Raw genomic sequence first — 22,376 nt, forward strand, 5'->3', positions numbered from 1 at the left:
TGGTCACCATCATCACCTCATGCTCAGCTTGAAACCTACCAAGGGGATTAGCTCCACTTGTTGTAATCCCACCACTTAATTAATTTTTTTTTTTTCGTATTTTTTGCTCCATACATAAATGTGAATATATCAAATCTCCAAATTCTTACATAAGCTTATGGGTATGTTTATCACAGTAAAAAGGCATTCAGAATTGCTGAATAATAACTACACTTATTGTATACTTTTAAACATTTACACTGCATTACGTTGTGCTCAGTATATGAGCGAATCTCAGAGGTACCAGAGGCTAACTCTCCAAGCTACTTGGCGGAAACATCAATCCACTCTGTAAGCCAAAGAGTGCACATTATGCTTTAGGCACATGTCAAACTTCTACTCTCTCCCATGGTCGAAGAGAGCTCCTGGAATGTAGCGGAACTGTTGTTGAACTCGAGATCTGACACTTGCATAAACTTGAGGTGGTGGTGGTGATGTAAGCATTGCTGAAATGGATGGCTCATGGACCTCAGTCATCATGTCTGTTGATAAAGGACAAGGTTCCTGCCTGAACTGCTATTTCAGCGTAACATTGATTGTTGTTGTGGGCATTGTTGGTTCACTTTGAATTTCTCACTTTGTATTGTCTATGTATCTTCTTGGATCAACTGATTAGTGGGTGTACTAGCTGCAGTAAATAGCATGCACTCAGAATTGCTAAATAATAACAAAATGTATCATATCGCTTACAAACATTTACGCATTACCTTGCGCACAGAACGTGAGTGAATGTTTGAGGTGTGACCAAGTTGCTTGGTGCAAACAGTGACCCACTGTGCAAACCAAAGAGTACACATTATGCTTTAAGCATTTGTCAAGCTTCTACTCCCAAAAGCTGCAACTTTCAAAACTGTATTATTCACTGTAGAGTTACAGGCTTCTGATGACAGCAACATAAATAATTTGAGTAGAAACATTTTCTTTAATGAAATATTAAAAATTTATGATTCCTTAAAACCATGGGCACTTCAAAATTTGGCCCTGCTAATAATTACTTGTTTTAGAATCAGCCTACCTCATTCAGAATCCTCTTTCAAACAAAAGTAAAGTGTTAGTTAATGAAATATTCAAATTATAAAATTTATTTATCCACTAAATTATTGGTGGGGTTTTAAATGTCCAAGCTCACACCAAAACTTCTGTCTCATAAAATAGAGCAGTTAATTGTACCAATTTAAGGACATCCATACAATACAATTACTTTTTATGTTTGTGGGTTAGCTCAATGAAATCTCCAAAATCACCCACCAACAATCACTGGTTTTTGTCTCTTGTGCTGTTCTTGTTCTCCATTGTACACTATTGTTACTGTATTGTGTCAGCTGCTGTGTTTTATATTTTCGTGTCATGAGAACATTGGCAATCAGGGCTGTCCACCAAAATCTTGTGAGCGAACCAACCAAGAAGCATATGGAGCCCTCAGTCGTGTCATAACTGGCTGCACTATTTCCAAAGCCACACTGCATAATTGAGGAATCAGTAAGGATAACCATTGTGGCTGCAGATCATTGTAACAAATGCTGCACCACATTTTGTATGATAGCCCAAAAAGAAGTGCAAGAGTACTTTGAAAGACTTTGCAGATGCAATATGTGCAGCATTCAATTGGCTGAAGTCTTTGGATATCCAGCTATGATGGAAAATGGTTATCTCAGCCTCTTTTAGCTACTTCCAATTCTCCAGCATCTGTTATAACTTATACATACATATATACTATATATCTGCTTTTGTTTTTCATATTGTCTTTTATCAATTTAATGTACATGTTTCCAACTATAATTTTGTAAGCCATACAGTAAATAAATAAACACTTAAAATTCAGTTATTCAATTTCCAACAACTGCCTAGTCTTCTCTGAATATAACATACCACAAGGCGTGTAAATATGTATCCGTTTACAACTGGTATGTATTTTGTATTTGGATCTGTGGATAAGTGCCTGGCTACAAATCTAAAGGCCCAGGATCTAACCCATGGTCAGTCCTTGGAGATTTTTTACAACTTACTGTGTGCTTCAGTATTAGATGTGATTTGTCAATGTGAAAAATTCCAAGCTGCACTGTGACTTGGAGTCTATGTTACACGATACTTCCTCCTGTAACTGGTGAATTAAGTCATTTAAAAGGTCAGAGAAAGACAAAGGCATACCAACTCCAAGAGGACTATGCTCAATAAAACACTGCGGTTTTCAATTAAATCTTCAGGTTGACAATAGCTTTACTTCTTTCTTTTTTCTTCAATGTGCAATATTATGCCTTCCTTTTCTACTACATGTAATGTATTTCATGTAACATCCCCAAATTATTTTGTCTTTATAAGACAAAATGAGGTGTGCAAAAAGGGATTAACTTCATTTATTACACACATAATATCACATATTCTGAAAAATAATAAACAGTAGATTTTGTGAGCTCAACAGCTATTTTGAAAATATTGAGATTGTATGTTTCCATTTTTTTTTTTCAGCTTGTGTATTGAATCAATGAACTGCCAAAATCAAAATCAATAGAATTATCTAACCTACCCCTGCCTACTGCTTCACACACACACACACACACACACACACACACACACACACTCACACAAATGGTGGTAATCACACTCTCTCACTTTGTCTTTGAATTGTGGGCAGTAGTTCTTTTCTTCATTGTGTTCTGGTAGAAGCATTAGACAATATGGTTCAGGGCCACTAGAGGTTAACAGAAGTGACAATTCCAAGTGATAGTAAATTGTAAAAAGAAATGTTTCTGAATGGTATTTATAAGGATTTTAATAGTAATAATTTTTTAAAAAAGTCTACAATTTTACAAAATTTTCATACAGTACACATATTCTATGAAGCATTGAATTATTTACATTTTAAATAATGAGTTTCAGCAACAGGACAATGTACCTGAAATAAATAACTTTCACAAAGTTCAAAATTTTGGATTGTCTGGTGCCAGATAGCATTAGTATAGTAAATATCAATCTATCAACTAATATGTTTATGAGCAGTACTGAATTCAACATAGTGCATGAATGCACTCAAATACTTTTCAAACCATTTATTATTTTAAATGATAAATTATTACATCCTGATTCAACAGCAAGAGAGATCAAAAATAATTCTTTCATTAATACATGGAACAATACATTTACAAGTGTTTTCCAGTTCTTTGTTGACTGCCAATAATAGGTGACACCAAATAGTACTTCCTAATTTTATGTTTATAATGATGGATGTACATAGGATTTAAATTACTTTGACCATTATCATGTAACAAAATTGATTAATGAACAATTAAAAGATCTTTATACATATGAGAATGTCTAACATCAGCCTTATAACAAATAACATGAAAAATAAAATAAATGACTATTATGGTAACAGAAAGTAGCTAGCAAAAGGCCAGCACATACAAACTAGTAAACTGATGAACACACATTTTCTGTACATGTGAATGATGACTGAGGAGTGAATTATGCATATCCTTGCAAAATGTATATTGGCATTTTAGAAATAATTCACCAGATGGAATATACTCCTTTAATTAGTTCATTGGTAATTGTTTTGTAGTAGTTTTCTGGTGTTCTTTTTTTCCACATTACCTTCCCTGGACGAACATTTCTGTTTTAATCTTGATGTTCTGTAATATTCGGGAGTAGATGCTGTGAATGACAAAACGAGCCTCGCAGTTTTCATAAAAAGTGATACTATTGATTGGTATATAACAGATTTGATTATCGTAGGACAGGTTAATAGCTCGTTATTCTTCCTGCAGACCATACATGAATGTTTTATACAATGGAAACTCACACAAATTTATATATACATTACTCATAATAGTAAGAAATAAATGTATGTCAGAATTAATAACATTAAATTGTAAGCACGATAGTAAAGCACATAACATTGAGGGAATTAATCCCTTAATGTGAGTGGTAATTATCAAACTTTATTTCAAAAATACTGTTCATTAGACAGTTCACAGAATCTTCGATTAGGAACCTGATGAGAGTGATGAGAAGATGAAACATGTACTGTTGAGCCACATGTATGGTTTGGCAGTGTAGAGCTGCAGGAGGATAAATCACTATTAACCATTCTGTGTAATTTGGCAGACACAGCAGTGGGGGAACCAAAAGAAATCTTCGTAGAGCTGATTACCACTTCCTTCTAAGGCCACCAATTTCTTCTGGACATACTGTTGCTGACAGCGAGACGTGTAACCATTGGGTATGGTACAAAGACCATTGCACTGGTTTGACCTGAAAAATAAAAGTTTCGTCAGATATATCTGTTGTTGTTGTTGTGGTCTTCAGTCCTGAGACTGGTTTGATGCAGCTCTCCATGCTACTCTATCCTGTGCAAGCTTTTTCATCTCCCAGTACCTACTGCAACCTACATCCTTCTGAATCTGCTTAGTGTATTCGTCTCTTGGTCTCCCTCTACGATTTTTACCCTCCACGCTGCCCTCCAATACCAAATTGGTGATCCCTTGATGCCTCAGAACATGTCCTACCAACCGATCCCTTCTTCTGGTCAGGTTGTGCCACAAACTTCTCTTCTCCCCAATCCTATTCAATACTTCCTCATTAGTTATGTGATCTACCCATCTAATCTTCAGCATTCTTCTGTAGCACCACATTTCGAAAGCTTCTATTCTCTTCTTGTCCAAACTATTTATCGTCCATGTTTCACTTCCATACATGGCTACACTCCATACGAATACTTTCAGAAATGACTTCCTGACACTTAAATCAATACTGGATGTTAACAAATTTCTCTTCTTCAGAAACGCTTTCCTTGCCATTGCCAGCCTACATTTTATATCCTCTCTACTTCGACCATCATCAGTTATTTTGCTCCCCAAATAGCAAAACTCCTTTACTACTTTAAGTGCCTCATTTCCTAATCTAATTCCCTCAACATCACACGACTTAATTAGACTACATTCCATTATCCTTGTTTTGCTTTTGTTGATGTTCATCTTATATCCTCCTTTCAAGACACTGTCCATTCCATTCAACTGCTCTTGCAAGTCCTTTGCTGTCTCTGACAGAATTACAATGTCATCGGCGAACCTCAAAGTTTTTATTTCTTCTCCATGAATTTTAATACCTACTCCGAATTTTTCTTTTGTTTCCTTTACTGCTTGCTCAATATACAGATTGAACAACATCGGAGAGAGGCTACAACCCTGTCTTACTCCCTTCCCAACCACTGCTTCCCTTTCATGTCCCTCGACTCTTATAGCTGCCATCTGGTTTCTGTACAAATTGTAAATAGCCTTTCGCTCCCTGTATTTTACCCCTGCCACCTTTAGAATTTGAAAGAGAGTATTCCAGTCAACATTGTCAAAAGCTTTCTCTAAGTCTACAAATGCTAGAAACGTAGGTTTGCCTTTCCTTAATCTTTCTTCTAAGGTAAGTCGTAAGGTCAGTATTGCCTCACGTGATCCAGTGTTTCTACGGAATCCAAACTGATCTTCCCCGAGGTTGGCTTCTACTAGGTTTTCCATTCGTCTGTAAAGAATTCGTGTTAGTATTTTGCAGCTGTGACTTATTAAGCTGATAGTTCGGTAATTTTCACATCTGTCAACACCTGCTTTCTTTGGGATTGGAATTATTATATTCTTCTTGACGTCTGAGGGTATTTCGCCTGTTTCATACATCTTGCTCACCAGATGGTAGAGTTTTGTCAGGACTGGCTCTCCCACGGCCGTCAGTAGTTCCAATGGAATATTGTCTACTCCGGGGGCCTTGTTTCGACTCAGGTCTTTCAGTGCTCTGTCAAACTCTTCACGCAGTATCATATCTCCCATTTCATCTTCATCTACATCCTCTTCCATTTCTATAATATTGTCCTCAAGTACATCGCCCTTGTATAGACCCTCTATATACTCCTTCCATCTTTCTGCTTTCCCTTCTTTGCTTAGAACTGGGTTTCCATCTGAGCTCTTGATATTCATACTAGTCGTTCTCTTATCTCCAAAGGTCTCTTTAATTTTCCTGTAGGCGGTATCTATCTTACCCCTAGTGAGATAGGCCTCTACATCCTTACATTTGTCCTCTAGCCATCCCTGCTTAGCCATTTTGCACTTCCTGTCGATCTCATTTTTGAGACGTTTGTATTCCTTTTTGCCTGTTTCACTTACTGCATTTTTATATTTTCTCCTTTCATCAATTAAATTCAATATTTCTTCTGTTACCCAAGGATTTCTACTAGCCCTCGTCTTTTTACCTACTTGATCCTCAGCTGCCTTCACTACTTCATCCCTCAAAGCTACCCATTCTTCTTCTACTGTATTTATTTCCCCCATTCCTGTCAATTGCTCCCTTATGCTCTCCCTGAATCTCTGTACAACCTCTGGTTCTTTTAGTTTATCCAGGTCCCATCTCCTTAAATTCCCACCTTTTTGCAGTTTCTTCAGTTTTAATCTACAGGTCATAACCAATAGATTGTGGTCAGAGTCCACATCTGCCCCTGGAAATGTCTTACAATTTAAAACCTGGTTCCTAAATCTCTGTCTTACCATTATATAATCTATCTGAAACCTTTTAGTATCTCCAGGGTTCTTCCATGTATACAACCTTCTTTCATGATTCTTAAACCAAGTGTTAGTTATGATTATGTTGTGCTCTGTGCAAAATTCGACCAGGCGGCTTCCTCTTTCATTTCTGTCCCCCAATCCATATTCACCTACTATGTTTCCTTCTCTCCCTTTTCCTACACTCGAATTCCAGTCACCCATGACTATTAAATTTTCGTCTCCCTTCACAATCTGAATAATTTCTTTTATTTCATCATACATTTCTTCAATTTCTTCGTCATCTGCAGAGCTAGTTGGCATATAAACTTGTACTACTGTAGTAGGCGTGGGCTTCGTATCTATCTTGGCCACAATAATGCGTTCACTATGCTGTTTGTAGTAGCTTACCCGCATTCCTATTTTCCTATTCATTATTAAACCTACTCCTGCATTACCCCTATTTGATTTTGTGTTTATAACCCTGTAGTCACCTGACCAGAAGTCTTGTTCCTCCTGCCACCGAACTTCACTAATTCCCACTATATCTAACTTCAACCTATCCATTTCCCTTTTTAAATTTTCTAACCTACCTGCCCGATTAAGGGATCTGACATTCCACGCTCCGATCCGTAGAACGCCAGTTTTCTTTCTCCTGATAACGACATCCTCTTGAGTAGTCCCCGCCCGGAGATCCGAATGGGGGACTATTTTACCTCCGGAATATTTTACCCAAGAGGACGCCATCATCATGTAATCATACAGTAAAGCTGCATGCCCTCGGGAAAAATTACGGCTGTAGTTTCCCCTTGCTTTCAGCCGTTCGCAGTACCAGTACAGCAAGGCCATTTTGGTCATTGTTACAAGGCCAGATCAGTCAATCATCCAGACTGTTGCCCTTGCAACTACTGAAAAGGCTGCTGCCCCTCTTCAGGAACCACACGTTTGTCTGGCCTCTCAACAGATACCCCTCCGTTGTGGTTGCACCTACGGTACGGCTATCTGTATCGCTGAGGCACGCAAGCCTCCCCACCAACGGCAAGGTCCATGGTTCATGGGGGGGCAGATATATCTGTCTTAGGTGAATTAATGAAGACTGTAGTTCTCTACAGTGAGGTTTTTATCTGTGACAAAACAGACAGTGTGTCAGAACAGAACATAAAGTCAGGCCCTCGCCTTTAGCTAGCTGTACTCCTACTGAGTGAGCTATCTTGACATGTCCTCTTGTCTCCCTCAGAATTCCAAACTGTTAGTTAAATTTCTTGTGCATTCCAATCTCCACTGCTGGCATGCAGTTTTAATTTTGCCAAACTTTTACTTTAGTGTGTATTTCTGTACAGAGTGGAGGATCAATTCCTGACATTTAATGTTTCTTCAGTATAAGTATAGCAAATATAAAAGGGTTAATTAACTGAGATTCACATTGTTTTTAAACTCATTCATATGTGTATATCATTCAGACTGTTCCATTAAAAAAAAAAAAGAGAGAAACAATTCTGATGGAAAAAATTTAAAAAATCAATTAACATAATTCTGAAAATTCCAGTGGTATCATACCTAAATTTTACTGAGAACTATTTTAGAACGTCATGAAATATTTAGACAAATATGTTAAAATGTTTCCATTTAGATTGGACCAACGTGGTCTTTCTGTTAGAATGTACACTGAAGTGCCAAAGAAACTGGTATAGGCATGTGTATTCAAATACAGAAATACATAAACAGGCAGAATATGGCACTGCAGTTGACAACACCTATATAAGACAACAAGTTTCTGGCACAGTTGTTAGATCGCTTACTGCTGCTACAGTGGCAGGTCATCAAGATTTAAGTGATTTTGAACATGGTGTTATAGTCTGTGCATGAGTGATGGGACACAGCATCTCCGAGGTAGTGATGAAGTGGGGATTTTCTCATATGACCATTTCACGAGTGTACTGTGAATATCAGGAATCCGATAAAAAATCAAATCTCCAACACTGCTGCAGCCAGGAAAAGATCCTACAAGAACAGGACCAGTCATCACTCGTACTAGTACGAAGAGGTGGAGATCTCTTCTGAACAGCATGTTGCAAGGCATCCTACATGTGCTCAATAATGTTCCTGTCTTGGGAGTTTGGTGGCCAGCGGAAGCGTTTAAACTCAGAAGAGAATCATTCAACATGACAGAAGTGCAACCCTTCTGCAAATTGCTGCATATTTCAGTGCTGAGCCATTAAATAGCATCAGCATCTGAACCATTCAATGAAGCGTTATTGATATGGGCTTTTGGAGCCAAAGGACCACTCGTATAGCCTTGATGGCTGCATGGCACAAAGCTTTACTCTTCGCCAGGGCCCATCAATATCGACATTGGACTGTTGGTGACTGGAAACATGTTGCCTGGTCAGCCGAGTCTCATTTCAAATTGTATCAAGTGGATGGACGTGGAAGGGTATGGAGACAACCTGTTGAATCCATGGACCCTGCATGTCAGCAGGGGACTGTTCAAGCTGATGGAGGCTCTGTAGTGGTGTGGGTTGTCTGAAGTTGGAGTGATTTAGGACCCCTGATGTGTTTAGATACAACTCTGACAGGTGACACATACGTAAGCATCATGACTGATCGACTGCATCCATTCATGTCCATTGTGCATTCCGACGGACTTGGGCAACTCCAGGAGGACAATGTGACACATGTCTAGAATTGCTGGAGAGTGGCTCCGGAAACACTCTTCTGAGGCAGGTCTACCAGTTTTGTTGGTGCTTCAGTGTATATTCCATAATTGGAAACTCTATTAACAAATGAATTTTTCTGATGTTAAAATTATAATTTCTTAAAAACTGCATTATACTGAGATGTTCATATTAATTTGAATAATACTTAATGGTTCAGAATTTACATTGCATACTGAAGGTGCAGAATGTTTATGGTTTCAATATGTTCAATTTATGTTTTTTGTCTCATGCATAATAGATCAGTAGAAAATAGAGCGTTAGCAATATGTATTATGTTTAGGAGGCAAAATGGGAAATGTGTTAGAGATTACAGAAAAGAGAATTTTTTTGCGAAGGATGATATCCCTGCCCAAAGCTGAGACTTACACACAGGTCTCCGTACCCACAAGCTGGGTGTAACGATCATCCACCTCATTGAGGTTCACCACATACATCCAGTTTCCCTGGTTGTTCATGGCAGCTTTGGGCATGACAAACTGCTTTGTGGTTGGGCAAAGCTGATCCTGAGAACCACTGCCACTCTGACGGCGAGATCTTGATCCACTTCTTCCTGCATTGTTTCTGCTGGTGCTGCTACTGCTGCTACTGCCAGCTCCAGGTGAAGTGGCTGTTGCCTCTGCTTTGGAATTGGATCTTGCATATCTGAAAATGCCATGTTAAAGATTTCATGAGTGGTATCTTTCATAAATAATTACTAACAGCATATTCCCACTGTGCTTAGTTACACAGATCCATACAATCTATTTCCTAATCCCAAAGAAAAGAATTTTATTTTCACTTATTTATTACAAATTCCATGAATCCATATAGTGATACATCACGTGGATGTGGAATGAGTCAGTTTACATCTTTATAGATGTACAAGAAACATTAATACAATGACAAGAGTGTTGCAATCTGGTGACATAAGCTTAAAGGGTGAACAAAAATTAAATAGATATAGTTCAGATAAACATGACATGAACTACTGAAAATAAATTTGGTACGGAAGAAAGAAAATCTGTACATTGATCATCTTACGCAGTGAAGACAAATTACAGCTAACATAATATAAACAGGGACTAGAATATATAAATAGAAAATACAATAACAAATTACAAAGACAGTCATTGATTAGGCCTACTCTGCAGATACTCACCCAGACAGTAGAAGGACTTATCCATAAGGCATTTGGTTAATTTCACTTTAAATGTAAGTGGGGAATTAATATGGGCTTTGATAGCAGATGGAAGAGAATTGATGAGTTTTGTGGCAGAATAATGAACATCTTTTTGTATGATACTTAGCTGTTCTAGGTCTCTGTGTAAATAATTTTTAGAGCTTGTATTGTGATTATGGTATGCATGATTGGATGTAAAAAGAGAATGGTTATTCAAGACAAAAATCATCAAAGAAAATAAATTCTGATATGTGGTTGTTAACATTTGGAACTTACAGAACAGGTCTCTGCAAGAATATCTTGGATGAATACCACTCATGATTTTAAATAATGTGCACTAGCATTTTTTTTCAGCACTTAACATTAAAATGTGCAGAAAATGAGTTCTGGATGGTACAATGATAACAGACTTGTACAGGTTTAACCAACAGATGATTTCCAAAGATGTGAGATCTTTTCACTGTGATATAAGAAAGAATTCAATAATTTGTATGACAGCCATGTCAAACATTGGTAGACACAGAATTACTGAGGAACAAGGAATGGAAATGATGTAAATGGTGAAAGATACAATTCATGATTTTTTGCGAGTTTGAGTTCATTGTTTCCAGACTGCCTGGTATTTGTATGGATAAATCCACTATAGCTGTTTTGTCATTAATGTTATGATAAGGCAACTGACAATGGATTAATTGTGTGTGGAAACAATGCCATTCATTCATTTCACTTCATTCAGGTCACGTAATTGTGGTGCATCTTTTTCGTATAATCAGTACAGGTTTTTTTATAGTCAATGATGAGGGTTACTTGTGCTAATATTTTATAAATTGCGGGTTTAAATATTTGTACCTTTCAGAGCAGACCATGTGACAAATATATGGACCCAGAATTAAATTTTCACTCTGCAGAGGAGTGTGTGCTGATATGAAACTTCCTGGCAGATTAAAACTGTGTGCCGAAATGAGACTTGAACTCAGGACCGTTGCCTTTTGCGGGCAAATGCTGTACCAACTGAGTTACCCAAGCACAACTCATGACCCATCTTCACAGCTTTAATTCTGCCATTTCTTGCTCGTGTAGGGCAAAGGTCATGAGTTCGAGTCTCAGTCCAGCACACAGCTTTAATCTGCCAGTAAGTTTCAAATATGTGGATGTAAATTACTGCCAGAATCAGCTCAGTCCATGCACTGCCTCCTTTTCAATCAAAGACATGAGGAAAAACTTAACTGAAAAACCTCTGTTATGGGTGCCAGCCAGTCCTATGTCTTGATTATATATATATGATATATGCAACATTCTTGTTGATATGACGCCCAATATTTAACAAAGAGGCATTGCATAATGAATAGTTCCAGTGACCATTCCTGGTTTAACTTCCTCACTTTATTTTGAATCTGTGCCAGTACTATGGAATTAATGGGTTTCACTGTAAATGGAGCAATATGAGTTTAATCTCAAATAAGGAAATTGTTCTTTTCATAAATAATTTGATAAAGCTGTCATTCTGCTGACAGCATAGGCTATATGCCGATTGTATGTGTGTTGTCTTTTCCCCTGCTCCTATGATGCAAGAACTGGTGCATAGGGTGTATGTTTAGTGGTTTTTCTTTTGTTCATGTATTATACTATGTAGGTGTGATATGACCAAGAAAACTACGTGTTGAGTTAACTTGGGATTTTTTTTTTAATTCATGGACTAGGAGGAACATGAGCATGTGTAACAAAATTACCTTGCCCTTAAATTATAGGTGAGAGAGCAAGTCTTTTTTAGGCTTTCCCGGGTGGAATGCTTTAAAAGCGGTCCTGATAAATGAAGTGTCACACAAAAAAGAAGTATGTAACATGATTCATCTGAATATTACAGGACTAAAAACTAAAATTAATGAATTTCTTATATGTGTGCATGATACAGAATATCGAAAATAGAATGCTAAGTAAGAAAAAGTTGTTGTGTATGTGAAAAATGACAAGTTCAAATATATGGAAACCAGTACTGTCTGCTTAGATCATCACCTGGGTGCCTGTACTTGTGAACTTTGGTTACCAGTATTGTCTTTTATAGTTATTATAATTTACAAATCCCCATTGGAAAATTTAAAAATATTATGAGGAAGATTTGAGTTATTTTTATGCCAGCTGGTAGACAAAGGAAAGGAAGTGATAGTCTGTGGGATTTTAATATTAATTTTCTGAAAGATTCAGATAAAAGAAATGATTTGGAAATGTAACTTAACATTTGTAATCTTGAGTTCAGTTATTAATTTTCCCATTGGAATTATGCATGAAATCAGTACACTAGCAGACAATATTTTTGTAGCTGATCATTTAATTATATAAATGTTTATCCAAAAGTAAATGGCCTCTTTGACCTCGATGCACATTTGTTGTCATTGTGGTCTTCAGTTCGGAGACTGGTTTGTGCATCTCTCCATGTTACTCATTCCAGTGCAAGCCTCTTCCTGTCTCCTTAACTACTGCAACCATAGCCATTTGAGTCTACTCTCAATATTCATCCCTTGGTCTCCCTCTTCAGTTTTTAGCCCCCCCCTCCCCCCCCCCCCCTCTCTCTCTTGCTTGCTCACTCTCTTGCTTGCTCCTCTCTCTCTCTCTCTCTCTCTCTCTCTCTCTCTCTCTCTCTCTCTCTCTCTCTTCCCTTTACTACCAAATTTATGATCCCTTGATGCCTCAAGATATGTCCTATCAACTAATCTTTACTTTTAGTCAAGATTGTCCATATATTATGTTGTTCTCCAATTTAATTCTTTACCTCCTTATCAGTTACTCGATCTATCCATGCGATCTTCAGCACTCATACATGGCACTACGTTTCAAAGGCTTCTATTCTTTTCATTTCTGAACTGTTCATCATGCATGTCACACACCTGTACAAGGCTACCTTTCACATAAATACCTTCAGAAAAGAGTTCCTAACACTTAAATCTAGATTAGCTGTTAAGAGACTCCTCTTTTCAGAAATACTCTTTTTCGCTATAGCCAGATTGCATTTTACATCCTCTCTACTTCAGCCATCATCAGGTACTTTTATTTCCAGATAATAGAACTCATCTATTGCTTTTAATGTCTCATTTTATCATTTTATAAACTAATTCCTTCAGCATTGCGTGATCTGGCTACATTCCATTGCCCTTCTTTTACATGTCGATGTTTATCTTATAACCTCTTTTCAAGACATTATCCATTCTGTTCAGCTGCTCTTCCAAGTCCTTTGTGATCTATGGCAGAATTACAACATCTTCAGCAAATCTCAAGGTTTTTATTTTTCTTCCTGAAATATAATTTCTTCTTTAATTTCTCCTTGGTTTCCTTTACTGCTTGCTCAATGTGCGGATTAAATAACATCTGGGACAGGCTACAACCCTGTCTTACTTCTTTCTCAACTACTTATTCCCTGTCATGTCCTTCAGCTCTTGTAAAAAAAATTAGCTATTGTACATATCTTACCTGATAACAGTGAAGTGATATGGAAAGCAAAGTAATTAATGAAGATACAACAGAAAGTTTCAAGGAAGCCTTGTGGGAAGCTGATGGAGGGATATGTATAACATGACAAATGTTGATTCTAAATTTATCAGATTGTAGGTGAATTTTTATAAATCTTAAACAGCTGCTTTCCCAAGAAATAATAATGTGTGGTGCTGACAAGAAATGAAATAGCATTAGATTCCAAAATAAATCAAAATATCATGTGCTCTGGAAAGGAAATTGTATGAAATTGTTAAGACAGATGGAAAAGTGGGACTGATTTTATATTGCAAGAGTTATCGTGCCGTCTTAAGGAAAGTGATTAAAAACACCCTTTGTAATGCCTGCAATTAGTAACTCAGATAACAAATAAATCTATGTGGGCAATAGTTAAAAGAAAAACTAGGAAATCAGTTAAAGAAAAGAAAACAGAAAAATAATAAATGATAGCAGTCAGATAGCAATAACTAATTCCTGGAAATATCTCAGATCACTGACATGAACAGTTCAAGGAATAAAGCAATAAAAGTTATGCCACATAGGCTACATATGGGGAACCACATGCTATGCAGAAGAAATTAAGAATGTATAAGGGGCAGTCAACTGGAAATGAGATGGATGAATAAAGTAAGTAAACTGTTTATTATTTGAAAGTAATCACCATAATTGTTAATTTGCTTATTCAACTGTGAGTCAAAGAGTGTCATCGCCTTCATAGAAAAATGTTTGCATTGCCTATGTTAGTATGATTGTACTCAGGCATGCACCTCTTTGTCTGAAGCAAACTGACTGCCATGAATCTTGTTCTTCAGGGCTTCAAAAATATGGAAAAGGCATGGGGAGATATTGAGGATGTGTAAGGTCTTCCAAAGAGCCCTGTTCTCTCCTCATGCAGTTCCCATATTTTTGGAGCCACGAAGAAAAACATTCATTACCATCCATTTCCTTCAGATGGAGTGGTACATGCCTAGCTACAATCATAGTTCCATTGCACTGTCTTGTCTCACTTTGGAATCATGGCGATTACTTTTGAAATAATAAACAGTGTAGCCTACTTACTCTTTTCCACCTGTCTAATTTTAATTTGACAGCCCCTTATAATCCAGCCATCGAAATCAAGTGTGTGATTATGAGAGACAGAGATTGAACATAATTTAGGATAAAAATATCACTTTAAAAAACAGTAACATAAGACAATAATTTAAACTGTCAGCATGTTGCCAAATTTTTCACTGAGAAAGTGTACTATAATTGTAGAACTGACTTGTTCTATATAAGAGCGAGAGGTAAGTGGATTATGATCCACAGAACATGGAAATAACTAATTCCATAACTTAATTTACAGGCAGTTTAGTTCGTGTATAACCTACTGACGGGCTGTGCTGCAGTGCCGGTATGCAGATATGATGCAGTGAGGAAGAGGGTACTGAATTGCAGGTAAGTTAAAACTTATTATTGCCGTTTTATGATTCCTCAGTTTTACTGTAGCGCATCGTCTTTGACCACATTACAGTTACTTTGCTATGGAAGCTTCGACACCCATTCCGCTTCGCAGCTGCTCCAGCGCTTACGATTAGGCAATCCCTTCGACACCTCTCACGTGGGGTTTGCCTGCCTTCAAGCTCCACATGGTGTGGCAGCAGTGTTGAACGTTGTCAAGAGCGTCGTCCTGTTCTCATCGCACCGCGAACTGCCGTTTTCGACGGCGAAGTGTGAGAAAAATCATCACCCCATGGCAAGGCGTGGTTTCATCGACGTACTTTATACCTCCCTCTTAGGTCTTTTCGTGTCGATTCTGAACGGCAGTGTGTCTGAAATGTTTTCCTTGACCACCCATAGGAAAACCGTGTAAGTTCAACACTGGGTGTCGCGGTTCTCACCTCCATCACGGAAGCGTCAAAAGAAGGGGTGAAATGTGCCTAAGAGGGCGGGTGATGATTTTCCCATCGTGTGACACGTCTACGATGGCTTTGGGCAGAATTGTGGTGAAATTTGGTGCCAGTGTGGTATCATTAGCCCACGTTACAGCTGGGTGAGCTTCTGACCTCTGGCCTTTTCTTGCATATTTCGATACCTCGCTGTTGAAAGCGTCACCGAGCCAAAGGGTGACGTCGCAGGGCGCCAAGCATCTGTACAATTACAGAGAAAGGTTGTAGGCACCTTTGAGCCAAATTTCAAAGTTGTATGTTGGAATTGGAGGCAATTACGGAATTTGGAAAAATTGATCCTTTAATTTTGTTCCGCAGTGTAAATATTGGACGTGTGGAGGCCTCTTATTTACTGGAGATGTCGGGAAAGATGCAGACACGATGGCCGGAAATCAGAGATTTGCGGACACTGTCAGCTCGAGGAAAAGCTTCCGTCGTGCGGAGGGATCAGTGCCCAAACTACCAGCGAAGGTGGTGTCCACGAATCTCCAGCAAACCCTGCTGTGCCGGCCTGAGTGGCCGTGCGGTTCTAGGCGCTACAGTCTGGAACCGAGCGACCGCTACGGTCGCAGGTTCGAATCCTGCCTTGGGCATGGATGTGTGTGATGTCCTTAGGTTAGTTAGGTTTAATTAGTTCTAAGTTCTAGGCGACTGATGACCTCAGAAGTTAAGTCGCATAGTGCTCAGAGTCATTTGAACCAAACCCTGCTGTCCGCGTATCTCCATGTTCGCATTTCTCTGGTATTTGTTTACAGGAATGCTGGGCGTAAATATCAGACTTTTGTAAGAATGCAAAATTTTACTGGGTACAAATTTCACATATCCAGAGAAATTACCCATTCACGCAGAGAAATGCATACGAAAAATTCCCGCTTGACACGTTCAGGCCGTTGCTGAGAAGTGTTTCTCGCTGTGGGGCGACGCATGTATCCATGTTTTCCTTCATCGCGCTACTTTTCATATTTCTCACCGTGGGGTGGCGGTCGTATTCAAACGTCCTAGACTATTATTTTAATATGTTGAAATTTGATTTTGAAAATGGCATAAATCAAGTATTCGTGCAGCACGCGGTTCTCAGCCATGTACAATAATGATATGCATCTAGCAACTAACAACTGGATCCTAAAACGTCAACTAATTTTAAAAGCTTTTTAAGGGTGTAGTTTTCCTGCGCAGTAACTAAACAATATACTTAGATAGGCAGCACTATCTTAAAATGTGCTTAATATTAGTTGCTGCTGATGAATTCGGCCGTGAGCTTAGTAAAGTTGGCTGCTTGCATCTGGGGCAGAGCGGTAAGTAGCGCGGTGACTACAGGGTTTGAGGGTGTGAGAGGGGGGATGTTCTTTCCTTCTTCCAGTGCTGACAACTGACGCGTGGTGTTACTCGTACCTATCAGGTGCTATGTTGTACATTTCAATTGTAAGTATCATGCATTCCTGAGTGCGTATTATAGAGACTGTCATCTTCGAATACGGTACATATTTTTAGCAAGGAATACGAAATTAAATTTGAGTAAAGGTGTTGCAATATGACGCATAAAGCAGAAGAAAAATGACATTAAGTAAACACTTGTGATCGTGTAATATACTGCATAGTGCATTTAAATGTAAGTATAATTTCAATTATTAGTCAGTTAACCATCCGCTCACACAAACAACACATCGTCAAGCAATTACAGTGTCACATCTTTGGGATTGCTGAGGGTGGCAGCAATCTGAAGCAGAGAACGGTCGACCTCGAGTGTTTCGATTGGTGCCAACTTTCAACGACCAGTACTTGGCAGCCAGCGAGCAACTTACTAATTTATATAGGTTTCCAATTAATAATAAGATAGGTCTATATGCGGCCATAGTTGCTGCCACATAATGTCAGCACTGTAACGGCTCTTGGGCAAGAAGGTTTGATGACCACTGTTTTAACGTATTGAGAGAAGACATAATATAATTTTTCACTAAATTAATCACAAATTATGTGATATCTCATTTGTTCAGAAAGCTGACGAATCACACAAAATTGTATTCACAGCTGTTTGTCGCACTTGGGTGGTAAGTAAGACACCATACTTTTGTGTACTGCTGGTACCATAATTGGTAGAGTCGAGCGTGAGCCACAGGTGGTACAAGCTGCCCGATGGGAGGATCTAGCACAGTGACTGTCAAACGTTTTTGCTCAGCAGCCAATACTGACATTGCGGTGCGGCACCTCGGGCCGCATATGTGCCGAGTTTATTATTAATTGGTAACCTACATAAATTAGTATGTTGTAAACACCCAGCAGACAAGCTGTAGTCAGGCCGCGAAAAGTTGGCCGCCGACCCCCTGTACTGATCGCTAAAAGTTGGCGACATTCGGAAAAGTTCGACTGTTTTCAGCTTCATGTTGCTGCCACCCTCAATGATCCCAGACTTGTGACACCGTAATATTTATCTGACGAAGTGTTATTGTGTTGTCTGTGTAAGCGAATGATTAATTGGTTAATAAAGAAATTGTCTTCTTTTTCTTCTTCCTCTTCTCTTCTTCTTCGTCTCCTCATGACGTTTCTTAGCCTGTTCAAGTTTCCTCCATTCTGTCCTCTCCAGCGCAATTCTTGCTCTTCCAGTATCTATCCTAAGGACACGTCCAAGCCAGGTTGTTCTCCGAATTTTTGCTATTTCCAGAAACCACTGTTATCCTTAACTGCCCCATAGATCTTGCGCAGAATCCTGCTTCCAAAAATGCTGAGCTGCTGCTCATCAGTACTCCTTTGTGTCCATGTTTCCCATCCGTAGGCTACAACAGTAACTTAACTGTAATTATCTTTGAAGGGACTATGGAAAATTGGAAATTGGAAACTTGTGGTAAGGTCTTATGGGACCAAACTGCTGAGGTTATCGGTCCCTAAGCTTACGCACTGCTTAAACTAACTTACTATAAGGACAACACACACACTCATGCCCGAGGGAGGACTCGAACCTCTGACGGAGGGAGCCGAGCGGAAATTCACAAGGCGCCCTAGACCGCGCTGCTACCCCGCGCGGCATTGGACTATGCAATATGAGACACGACCACAGATGTTTGCTAAATGTTTTGAACGTTTCTTCTATTCATTGCGTTTTATTGCAACAGCCTTCGTTAATTTAATGTTCCTTACTGCAAATAAGTGCCGCATTTGAAAATGATTGTGTCTGTAACGCGCGTTCACGAATCGATGTTAGTTTTGTGTCAAAATTTATACCGTACCGAAGTCCGAAGCGAATGGAAAAAAGCACATGTGACTTCTGTGTACAAGAAGGGCAAAAGAACGAACGCGCAAAATTACAGACCAATGTCCCTAACTTTGGCCTACTGCAGAATCCTTGAAAATATTCTCAGTTCGAATATAATAAATTTTCTTGAGACAGAGAAGATTACGTCCAGGAATGAGCATGGTTTTAGAAAGCATCGCTTGCACTTTCCTCGCGTGATACTCTGCAAACTATGGATGAAGGGTAAGATCCAATATTTCTAGATTTCGGGAAAGCGTTTGACACGATGCTATTTCAGGCTGTTAAAGAAGGTACAAGCGTATGGAACAGGTTCACAGATATGTCACTCGCACACTTCTTAACTTATAGAATCCAGTATGTTGTCCTCGACGGCGAGTGTTCATCAGAGGAGTGCCCCAGGGAAGTGTGACAGGACCGCTGTTTTTCTCTGTATACATAAATGATCTGGCGGACTGGGTGAGCAGCAATCTGTGGTTCTTTGCTGATGATGCTGTTGGGTACCGTGAGGTATCAGAATTGTGTGACTGTAGGAGGATACAAGATGAATTAGACAAAATTTCCAGTTGCTGTGATGAATGGCAGCTAGCTCTAAATGTAGGAGAATGCAAATTAATACGGATGAGTAGGAAAAGCAAACCTGTAATCTTCGGATACAGCATTAGTAGTGTCGTGCGAAACAGTCACGGCGTTTAAATATCTGGGCGTAACGTTGCGAAGCGATATGAAACGAAACGAGAACGTGAGGATTGTGGTAGAGAAAGCGAAAGGCCGACTTCTGTATATTGGAAGAATTTTAGGAATGGTTCAAATGGCTCTAGGCACTATGGGACTTAACATGTGAGGTCATCAGACAGCTAGACTTAGAACTACTTAAACCTAACTAACCTAAGGACATCACACACTTCCGAGGCAGGATTCGAACCTGCGACCGTAGCAGCAGCGCGATTCCGGACTGTAGCGCCTAGAACCGCTCGGCCACAGTGTCCGGCGAAGAATTTTAGGAAAGTGTGGTTCATCTTTAAAGATGACTGCATATAGGATGCTAGCGCGACCCTTTCTTGAGTACCGCTCGAGTATTTGAGATCCGTACCAAGTCGGATTAAAGGAGGACATCGAAAGAATTCAGAGGCAGGTTGCTAGATTTGTTACTGGTAGGCTCGAACAACACGCAAGTGTTACGGAGATGCTTCGGGAACTCAAACTGGAATCCCTGGAGGGAGTTCTTTTCGAGGAACACTATAGAGAAAGTATACAGAACCAGCATTTGAAGCCGACTGCAGAACGTTTCTGTTGCCTCCAAAATTTATTTCGCGTAGGGGCCACGAAGATAAGATACGAGAAATTAGGGCTCATGCGGAGGCATATAGACAGTCGTTTTAGCCTCGTTTTATTAGCGAGTGGAACAGGAAAGGAAATGACTGGCAGGGGTACGGAGTATCCTTCGCCACGCGCCGGAAGGTGGATTGCAGAATATCAATGTAGATGTAAATTGGTACGATGCACGCAGGCCCGCGAGTTGCCCACACTGGAAGACACGTAGTAAAACATTCCCACTGTCACAGTCTCTAAACCAGCAGTGGCCAAGCTACTTACCCATCTGTCCCGAGGTAAGCGGCCAGTTTTACTTAACTCATGGCCGAGTTCACTAATCTCAGTTAAAATAAGCTCATATTTCAATGTTACTGTCTCTATAAGCATTTTTGATTCTTACTGAACAGAAAAACTGGACTTTTAATAAGCTCTTAACGTTAGTTGATGTTTTTGGATTAGGTTGTAAATTGCTAGATACATATTACACTACTGGCCATTAAAATTGCTACACCACGAAGATGACGTGCTACAGACGCGAAATTTAACCGACAGGAAGAAGATGCTGTGATATGCAAATGATTAGCTTTTCAGAGCATTCACACAAGGTTGGCGCCGGTGGCGACACCTACAGCGTGCTGACGTGAGGAAAGTTTCCAACCGATTTCTCATACACAGTGCGGCTGGTCCCGGCGGAGGTTCGATTCCTCCCTCGGGCATGGGTGTGTGTGTTTGTCCTTAGGATAATTTAGGTTAAGTAGTGTGTAAGCTTAGGGACTGATGGAAATGGAAATGAGCGTTTGGCGTCATTGGCCGGGAGGCCCCTCGCGGGGCAGGTCCGGCCGCCATATCGCAGGTCTTATTACATTCGGCGCCACATTGGGCGACCTGCACGCCGGATGGGGATGAAATGATGATGAACACAACACAACACCCAGTCCCTGAGCGGAGAAAATCTCCGACCCAGCCGGGAATCGAACCCGGGCCCAGAGGACGGCAATCCGTCACGCTGACCACTCAGCTACTGGGGCGGACTTAGGGACTGATGACCTTAGCAGTTAAGTCCCATAAGATTTCACACACGCACATCTCATACACAAACGGCAGTCGACCGGCGTTGCCTGGTGAAACGTTGTTGTGATGCCTCCTGTAAAGGGGAGAAATGCGTACCATCACGTTTCCGACTTTGATAAAGGTCGGATTGTAGCCTATCGCGATTGCGGTTTATCGTATCGCGACATTGCTGCTCGCGTTGGTCGAGATCCAATGACTGTAAGCAGAATATGGAATCGGTGGGCTCAGGAGGGTAATACGGAACGCCGCGCTGGATCCCAACGGCCTCGTATCACTAGCAGTCGAGATGACAGGCATCTTATCCGCATGGCTGTAACGGATCGTGTAGCCACGTCTCGATCCGTGAGTCAACAGATGAGGAAGTTTGCAAGACAGCAACCATCTGCACGAACAGTTCGACGACGTTTGCAGCAGCACGGACTATCAGCTCGGAGACCACGGCTGCGGTTACCCTTGACGCTGCATCATAGACAGGTGGTGTACTCAACGACGAACCTGGGTGCAAAAATGGCAAAACGTCATTTTTTCGGATGAATCCAGGTTCTGTTTACAGCATCATGATGGTCGCATCCGTGTTTGGCGACATCGCGGTGAACGCACACTGGAAGCGTGTATTCGTCATCGCCATACTGGCGTATCACCCGGCGAGATGGTATGGGGTGCCATTGGTTACACGTCTCGGTCACCTCTTGTTCGCATTGACGGCACTTTGAACAGTGGACGTTACATTTCAGATGTATTACGACCCGTGGCTCTACCCTTCATTCGATCCCTGCGAAACCCTACATTTCAGCAGGGTAATGCACGACCTCATGTTGCAGGTCCTGTACGGGCCTTTCTGGATACAGAAAATGTTCGACTGCTGTCCTGGTTAGCACATTCTCCAGATCTCTCATCAATTGAAAACGT

At 40.0% G+C, this 22,376-nt stretch overlaps 1 protein-coding gene across 2 annotated transcripts in view; it reads right to left on the reverse strand.

Moving 5' to 3' along the window:
- Nucleotides 1-3,957: 3,957 nt before the first annotated feature.
- LOC124544877 (protein spaetzle 5) overlaps nt 3,958-22,376 on the reverse strand; it is a 321,525-nt gene continuing 303,106 nt past the window's right edge. The window contains exons 5-6 of one of the 2 annotated variants that reach the window (XM_047123601.1): nt 9,651-9,910; nt 3,958-4,290 (exon numbers count right to left, since the gene is read on the reverse strand). In XM_047123601.1, the coding sequence (XP_046979557.1) occupies nt 4,199-4,290; nt 9,651-9,910 (352 nt within the window). In that variant the 3' untranslated portion in view covers nt 3,958-4,198. Of the gene's footprint in view, nt 4,291-9,634; nt 9,911-22,376 lie in introns of both variants that reach the window. The other variant, XM_047123600.1, reaches the window with a different exon arrangement.

This window comes from Schistocerca americana, chromosome 8 (assembly GCF_021461395.2).
Source record: "Schistocerca americana isolate TAMUIC-IGC-003095 chromosome 8, iqSchAmer2.1, whole genome shotgun sequence".
Lineage (NCBI taxonomy): Eukaryota > Metazoa > Arthropoda > Insecta > Orthoptera > Acrididae > Schistocerca > Schistocerca americana.